This window comes from Pterocles gutturalis, unplaced genomic scaffold (assembly GCF_000699245.1).
Source record: "Pterocles gutturalis isolate BGI_N339 unplaced genomic scaffold, ASM69924v1 scaffold25334, whole genome shotgun sequence".
NCBI classification, from domain to species: Eukaryota; Metazoa; Chordata; class Aves; order Pterocliformes; family Pteroclidae; genus Pterocles; species Pterocles gutturalis.
The window spans coordinates 2502-11445 of NW_010128910.1; the positions used below are offsets into that span (position 1 = coordinate 2502).

Consider the following 8944-nt stretch of genomic DNA (forward strand, 5'->3'; position numbering starts at 1 on the left):
GATGCATTTCTGTGGGGCCTTTATGTAAGCCTCTGTTGTCCGGACGTGGTGCTAAAGGACAGGCAATCTGCTTTTGATCAGCTGATTGTAACTGCGGAAAGAGAACCTTTAATTTAAAGTAACTTGCAGCTGAAATTGTTTTACTCCTTGGCTTGCACAGAATGAAAGGGAAAATTAAGTTTTACTGGTCAGGGGTGTTTTACTGAACTAAGAAAGGGAAAGTTATATTATCTTTGTTTTCATTTCAAACCAAGAACTGAAAACATATTTTTCTTAGAATTTGACTACTAGGGAGATCTTGACAGAGTAAAGCAAGTCAGATGTCAGCAAACGACTCGTCTCCCCCATCCTTACAGAAGTTTTCCCCATCTACGTGTCATGCTGCTGCACCACAAACCCCAACTTTGTCTTCAAGTCCCCAGTCGGGGCTCTCCAGTCGACTCTCCAATGGCAGTTTCAGTACCCAGAGCCTCACCAACTCCCGGGGCTCTATGCATGGGATCTCCTTCCTGCTGCAGATTGGTCTCACTCGAGAGACTGTCACCATTGAAGCTCAGGACCTGTCCCTCTCTGCTGTTAAAGACCTCGTGTGCTCTATAGTTTACCAGAAGGTATGGTATAACACTACCATGTTCTGCTGATGGCTGCAGTTGTTTTGTAAGACTGCTAGTAATAACGACGTGTGGTTGGAATATGCCAAGAAGTTTGGTACAGTGACAAAGATCCATGCTAGGTATTTGCAGGTATGCACGAAGAAATTTTGCTAACCCCCAAGGCAGAAGCTTTTAATTTAAAAGGAGTAAACCCTCCTGTTACTTTCTTGCTTGTGAAATTGCAAAAATGAAGATGTAGTAGTAAATTTTCCACAAGAATTAGTTTTTACAATATGGAGAATATGTTTTTACCTTTTAGAGATTGTCACTGACATCTGAGGTTTTTACTGGTTTATGCTTTCTGCTGTTAAGCAGTATTCTTGGAACAGTGTAGCCAGCTGTAATGAAAAGACCGGTTGTGGCTACAGAAGTGCACTGCAGGCCTGTAGACTTGCAGGATACTAGCTTTTCTTTTTGTTTCTAGTTAATAATTAAAAACTCCATGGAAAAGCTAATACTGTCCCATTATTGTTTTTCCATAGAAGGAGTACATGTGTTCCTCTTTTACGAGGGGACCATTATCAGCATAACTTCTATTAAGAGGGGGTCAACCAAGAAATAAAATCTTAGCATACTTTTCAAATGTGTTGTGGTTAAGCTGTTGCAAGTTCTGACTCTCTAGGAAAGAAGTAGCATCGATCTTGCTGTTTTTGCATCCAAGTTTTGTCTTTAGGTTTCGTAGGTTAGATTCTAATGAGCAACCTGAAAAGTAGTTAACATTGCTTCACAAAATAATTAAGAAATAATTGCTTGTTTCCCTTAAGGCTAGGGATGGGTGAGAGGGAGGGAGTTGAAGGTAGATTATTTTGTAGAGAATTGTTTTCTCCATGTCTTTCAGTGTTTTGATGGGTATTTATGATTGATGAGTTTTATTAGGTACTTCTTTTTCACTTAATAGCTTGAAAGAAAGTAAATGCAAACTTTATATGAACTCTCACTTGCATATGCTTGTGTATCTTTTCTCCTCATCTCACAATTTGCTGCATTTTCCGTATTTTTACAAAGTAGTTGGCAAGCAAGCTGATTTCATAATAACTTTATGGGCTACCAAAATGTAGTTCAGCATGTTAGTTCCTTTCTGAAGAGACGAATTATTTGGGTCAACACTTTTTTTTTGTTGTTGTTGTACCATGCATGTTAGGCGCACTTTTTCGCAGCCATTTTAGGGGATGCTTTTTTCTTTCTCTGTCAACTCCTTTTCTCTGCATCTGCATGTTTCCTGTCTTCTATCTTAAAGAAAGATGAAAACTAATACATTCACACTTACTTTTCTGCTTAAACTGTTTTTTCTTGACCAATTCCTGGCTCTCAGCTTCAGGGTACTGTATGGTTTGTTCTTGTGATAGTTCTGTAGTTAGCAATATCTATTTACTGTTGAATTTCTTTAGTGAAAAAGAATAAATATCTTTTTCTACTTGGAATAATTTATAGCTTTTCTTCTTATTTGAGTGGTATCTTTACTAGAATTAAATGGAAGTTGCCGTACTTATTTGTAATAGTGCTTTTAAATCATGTTTCAGACTTGTATTTTTCTACAAAAAAGAGCAAAAAAAAAAAAAAAAAGAGTTTCAGATATCCTTCCTCATTTGCTTGGGAGCTTGAACTGCCCGTCTAAATCTATTTGAGGCTACGATTATGGTATCAAAAATGTTGATTAGCACTTACAGCAGATCGCTGAGGATCCTGGATTTTAACCTTTGTAAAAGTAATTATAGCAACCTCAGAAGTTTTTTGGGGAAAATAACTTATGCTTTACCTTTTATTTCTTTCAGGCTAAATTAATCAACTGAGGGAAAACAATTCTGTGAAAGCCTGTGTTGGAGACCAGTTTAGTTAGGAAATAAGTACTGTGCTTACCTAATGCATTTTCATACTGCTTTCTGTATTGCTAGTCTTACTGTATTGTTGATGGTCAACTGGGCTTCTTGCTTCAGGCACTGCTGTTTGGTGTAGCTTGTTCAGGTTTTGCAAAAGAGTAATTAAAAGTAGCATCAGCAGAACTGAAACTGAAGAGGCATGTGTCTGCAAGGAGAGTGAGATGAGTAACGCAAATGTTTGGTGTGTCTCTTAGCTCTGTTATCATAGAATCATAGTATGGTTTGGGTTGGAAAGGACCTTAAAGATCATCCAGTTCCCCCCCCACGCCATGGGCAGGGACACCCTCCACTAGCCCAGGTTGCTCAAAGCCTCATCCAGCCTGGCCTTGAACACCTCCAGGGATGGGGCATCCACAGCTTCTCTGGGCAACCTGGGCCACTGCCTCACCACCCTCACAGTGGAAAAAACTTTCTTCTAATATCCAATCTAAATCCACCCTCTTTCACCTTAAAGCTGTTACCCTCGTCCTGTCACTGCACTCCCTGATGAAGAGTCCCTCCCCATCTCTCCTGTATCCCCCTTTAAGTGCTGTAAGGCTGCTATAAGGTCTCCCCAGAAATGTTTCCTTTTAAAAATGTTCTAAACATCAGGAGAGGAGCAAAACCTTTTTTTCAAGTTTAAAGTTACATTTGGGGTACTGCATATTGGAATGCTTAACAGAAGTCCTCAGAAAAACCAAGTTTCAGACTTTATAGGGATGCTTCAAAAGATTCTTGGTTATAGTCTCAATCTATCTTCTCTGTTCATTCCTTGTCTAGATTGCTGTATATTAATGTACCAGACATAACAGTTCTCAGGGAGAGACTGAAGAGGAACCAAAACATGAACAGATATGCCAGCTGGAATAGAGGGAGTGTGTTTAGAAGCAGAAAAATGTGTAGCATAATTTGCAGATGGACAGTGTGTGTCCCTGCACAGTGATCAGTTATTACAGAGGCAAGTTCTTAACCCTGTTTTGTGTTTGAATACTGTTTCCTCATTCCTCATGAGTGGACATGAAGTAGAACACAGAGTTTCTAGTTTTGAGCTACTAAGCCCTGATGCTGTGATGTTCTGCTGCCTGCAATCTGAGAATTATGTAGGACAGCGTGCTATAAATGCTTTATTCTAGCTTGCTTATTTTGTTCTTGTTAAACTAATAATAAATGAAGTATATTTGATGAAATACAAATGAAAAACATCTGATTATTCTGTGCTATTACTTGTGTGGTATGAGTACCTGCAAGATTTATCATAACTTTTTTTCTTGAACTTGTGAATCTTTACTTTCATGATTCTGAAACTAATCTACCTTTTTCATCTATAAACTTGACCTTCATCCTTTTTATTTTCACTCATGCACAGCATCCTCCTTCTTTAAATACTTTTCTTCCAGTGACTTTGCTATGTTTTGCTCTGAAATAGGCCAATTGCCTGAAATTCTTGTGATCCTTTCTAACCTTTGCCTTTTCTTTCACTGGGGTACTGATACACTGTTTACCCATACAATCTGTTTCTTAATCTTCCAAACTAGTTTTTCTTTTTCCACTTCACTGAACCCACCCAAACAGTCACCACTCAGCAAAGTCAAAGTGGTATTTCTTGTGTCTTACTGATTAACAAACCTCTGTTGGATTTTTCTTCTGTGTTTTCATTACATGGTGCTCTCATATGTCTTAAAGAAAAAAAACCCCCAAACTGAACGTATTTTCTCCCTCTCTTCCTCTTCTTTCTCTGCCCTTACGTATTTCTGGTGTTCCATTCATGTTTGCTGCACTTGTTTCCTGTCTATCTTTTTCTTATTGAACTTGATCCAGCCCAGTGTTCTTTGGTCTATCTTGTGTCTTATTTAGTTCACCTCCAAAAGTAATTTTTCCTTCTGTGGCCTGCCTGTTTCAGGTTTTTTCTTAAACCTTCTCCACCAACAGTGTTTACAAGTTTGCTGTTGCTGAATTCTTCCATATGTAGTACATTTTTTTTTCATTTATTTCTTTGAAGTAATCTTAAATTTGTCTTGCTTACATGTAGGCTTGAAACCCTTATCTAGCACCTGTTGCTTTCATCTCGACTCTTGTTGCTCTTGTGTGTTTGGTGTCTTTGCTTATGCTAGGAATAATATTTTTGTTGTCTTTTTTCTTCATCCTAGCATGATCACACTCCATGTATAATTTTCTGTTTCTCAACAGCAAATTAATGGTTGTGTGTAATCTCATTTCTACTTGATTACAGGCTTTCTTTGTGCTTCTTTGTTATTTTCTCTTATTTTTTGGCTATTTTTTCCATTTTGGGTTTTTCGGTCATCTCTGTAGGCAGAGTCGTTAAGGTGTAATTGATTTCCATGAATGTCTTCTCCCACAACAGTACTTGTGGTTTTTTTACTGGTATTGATTCTCTGATTGCTTCCCACCAAATTACACTGTTTTGACTTGCCTGAATTCAGGCGTTAGTCTGCCAGTAGCCTCTTACACAGGTACTTCACATGTGCACACTCAAATTTACTTCCTTGAGACTCTGAACTGTGTAAGGTGTTGAGAACACAATCACTGGAAGTATAGCTGTGTTTAAAATGAGTTAAATTTTGCATATTGCACCTGCATAGGAGTCTGTAGTTTCATACTTGAATTGTTTTTATAGATGCTGTAGTCCTGATACATTATATTCCCTGGTCAATAATTTGAATAATCTGAATTGAATGTCATCCTATCAGTATGTATGCACTTTTTTGATAATCCTGTGTATTATTTTAATTAAACTATCTGGGATTTCATTTCTCAATAATTGGATTATGACTGAAGTCCTTGGATTGTTTGGAAAACTAGCTAGTTTCCTTTGAAGATGAAGTAGACAAGGGGGGTGGGAGGGAGGGAGATGAGGAGATGCGTTCAAACATTTTGCTTTGCAAATCAGGGCAAAAAAAAGCCTGACATGAAGAACACAAATCTATAGATTTTTCTAACCAATTGACAATTAACTGTATATCTGTATTATTCCTGTACCTAAGAACTCAAGTTTTAGCGGGTTTGAATTAAAGTAGTTTGAATAGCTAGCTCTTCAGTGAAGACTACTGAAGGGGGAAAAAATGTTTATTTTAAAATACTTTAAATTGTCATGTTGTGAAAACATTGTGAAGGCCAAAATGTGGGATGAATAAGAGCTGTCTTGCAAAGGTTTGGAAACTGTCATGGTGGTGGAGAGCTGTCTAAGCAAATTGTGGCAGAGGTGTTGACTTGAACTTAGTATGATTTCTCAAGTGTTAACAGATGTTTTAATAATAAAATATTGAGAAGTAGAAGAATCATATTACAGTCCATCCATATTACAATCCATCCATATTACAAATGGATCTCTACAGTTCTTGCAGTAACTGCTTAATTTGGTGTAATAGGTAACAGTACTACAACCATCCTTCTGAGGTTTTCTCCAGGTTAAGATTGTTCATGGTGCTTATTTTTGAATAGCTCAAAAATTAATGTAAATCATGTTTTGTATTCATTAGCTGTGCTCAAATCTTTTCCCCCCTGTTGGTCTGCCTCCATGACTTGTCATCTGCTTTCTTCATATGAGCTAAATAAGGCAGCAGAGCAATAGAGAGCTGAAGAATGAGAAGCAAACATGCCTGTGAGAATACGGGAGCTGGGGAGTACTGGGGGCATGTAGGTGCTGTATGGGGGGCAGATGAGCATTTCCAGCATGGCAATGGGTGTGTATGCTGGAAAACCTAGCCAAGCAGTAGTCCAAGTGTGTATTGAGGCATCTGGTGAGGGAAAGATCTCATGCAACATACTTGAAGCTAATTGTCTGTGTGATAATGTGATTTGGCGCATGATTCTGAAGAGTGGGAGTGAATAGCTGGGTAGGGATGCAGCATGATAGATTGGAGTGATTTCAGTGAACAAAGAGACTTTCCAAGGTAATGGGTGTTTTGCACCATTAGACTTTGGAATTAACTTGCGGTGGTTTGGAGCATTTGTTTTGAGTTATGATGGGTCATGAGATATTGGACCTTGAAACAATATCCGCCTACGCTTTTCCCTAGTGTGAATTTTTGGCGACTGGTCCAGAACTTTGTAAAGTAAGTCCTGGAACTTGAAGTAGAGGGATTTTTCAGTTACTGCCAAGATAGAAAGAAGCCTCAGTTGTGTTTCACTCCAGCAGTACTGGCTGCTGTATATAGAGTTCTTCTGGGTACAAAGGATGGTGTAATGCACTATCAATTAGAACTAGACATACTGTGATACTTGCAGTATAAGTGTTCTAGATAACGCAAATTGTTTTTCTCAGTGTAACTGTGATAATGCTCTAGTAGTGTTACTTGTGCTAGTACCACCTAGGTTCAAAGGATCGTGTGCATTCTTTATGTAAGTTGATGATATTGGTATACCAGAGATTAATTTTGGCACAGTCTATTGCGTACGTAGACTTCCTGCAGCAAGTGATTTCCTGTAGTTAGATGCTCTTTTGGAACTGTTAATACTGGGAACAGTCTCCTTTTTGCTTTTACGAAACATAGTAATACTGGGATTAGCAGTTTGTATGTTCTGAGTCACAGTGCAGATACTTTGGCCTTTTATGCAGGAAAGTAATAGCTGTATAATCCTGTAAGATAAAACAGACTTTAAAAAAATTCTGCTTTGAGTTTTGTTTTCAAGTTTACATTATGAGCTCTTAACACTTCAAAGGAGCTGGATTGTGTTCTTCCTTAACAGCTTCGTGTAACGGGGCCTAAGGAAGGCTATAAACGCTGTACTTTGCTGCAGTACGAGAGAGAAAAATTTGGTGGTGTACAACTTCAACATAGTTTCAGCTTTGCGTCAAAATTCTGTTAAAAGATACCACTTGAAATGAAAATCTTGTTAATCGATGAGGTTATTCTTGGCCAGCAGTCCGCGCACAGCCTTCTGGCTAAGGTGCTAGCAAGGAATGCGGTATTCCCGAATGTGCTGGGGAGCGGAAGAGAGAGCAGGGCGCTGCACGGCTGTGAGGAGCCAAGCTGCTTGCACAGCTCCCCCCACCGAGGCTGGGCCAAGTGCCTCAGACATGGGCTCTGGCGGGCCACCTGCAGCTCATCAGGGCCTGTGTGCGGAGGGCAGCCGGCCAGTGCTTCCACTGCTGGGCGCGCAGCACTGCCGTGGGGCAGAGGAATCTGAGCTGGAGTGTGCGGAAAGGAGCCATCCGAGAGGCCTGCTCTTTTATAACAGGGGAGTCATGGGGGGCAGGAAGGAAAGGGCAAGACTTGTTCATCAAACTTGAACAGTTTTGTTAGGGATGAGTGAATCTGACAGCCTCCTGGCAGAGGTGAGGCTGTTGCCGCTCAGTGCTCCTGGTCCAGCTGGCAAGACTGATCATGTATTCCCATAGGCACAGACACTTGGATACAGGTGTGCTGTACATACGTGTATATATACAGAGCAACACAACACATGCACAGAGCACTTGCATGAACACAAACAGCGGCAATGGTCATACTGTACCCTTCTCTGGTGGTTCAGGTTGAAGGTCTGTTAGTGGGGGAACACCCCGCCCCAAACCCAAAAAAAGTGGGTGTCTCCAGCAGCTGGGCTCAGTCACTCTCTGCCCTGTAGCAGCCCCTGGATCTTGCTCTTCCCAGTTGCTGGCACCTGGATATTCAAGCTACGGGGGCTGCACCCCCACTGCAGTTGTTGGCTCTTGGTTTCACTTACTCTGGTCTCTCCAGTTGCTGGCACCACAAAAAAACAGAGAAGGCCAACTTAATATTTTGGATTAAATTGCTACTGGAAAGAGGAGATTATTTTCTCTCTGAATGGGAAGGGAGTATGAAAACACTGGGCGTGATGGATACCTTCACTATATCTTTGCTTTTGTAGGAAGAAGTCTTTGACTCCTTCAGTTAAGGCCAATTAATATACCACAAGCTTGATGCAGTTTAGACCTTGTTACTTACTGACTGTGCAAGATCTAAGTTACCAAACTGTATTCTGTCACACTGAAAGTTTGTTGTGTGCTTTTCCATATTTTTTTTCCCAAATTCTTCCTCTTTTCTTCTGTGGAGCACTTCTGTGTGTGTGTTCCCACCTCAGTTTGAACTCGGGTTTTAAACAAAGAGGCCAAAGGACCTCGTTGATTCGCACTTATTCTTCTGGGTCTGTTCCTGCTCTTTTTCCATGTGAACTGTTTACTTTTAAGCTTTTAATTTTAAGAAGTTTTACTCACACTTGACAGTATATTGAGGAGTGGGGAAAATACAGAGTAAAAAAGCTGTTTTCAGGGAAGTGTCACGGAAAAATGGCATGCAAGTCAGTGTATCTATTCCCTATCTGGATATGCAATGTTGTCTTCTGTCCTTGGCAGGAATTGAGTTTTCCTTTTCTTGCATCTGCAGATCTAAACTCTTGTAGAACAATGATATGGAGCCTCTCTTGGCTTGCCCCTCAAGAAAAGTGTGGCAGGGCCTG

At 40.0% G+C, this 8944-nt stretch overlaps 1 protein-coding gene across 1 annotated transcript in view; it reads left to right on the forward strand.

Annotated features, from left to right (window-relative positions):
* Nucleotides 1–320: 320 nt before the first annotated feature.
* The window catches only part of PRKD3 (protein kinase D3), a gene marked incomplete at its 3' end in the record, with an annotated part of 35775 nt that continues 27151 nt past the window's right edge, over nt 321–8944 (forward strand). Inside the window, exon 1 of the mRNA XM_010079791.1 lies at nt 321–611. Within this exon, the coding sequence (XP_010078093.1) occupies nt 321–611 (291 nt within the window). The remainder of the gene's footprint in view (nt 612–8944) is intronic.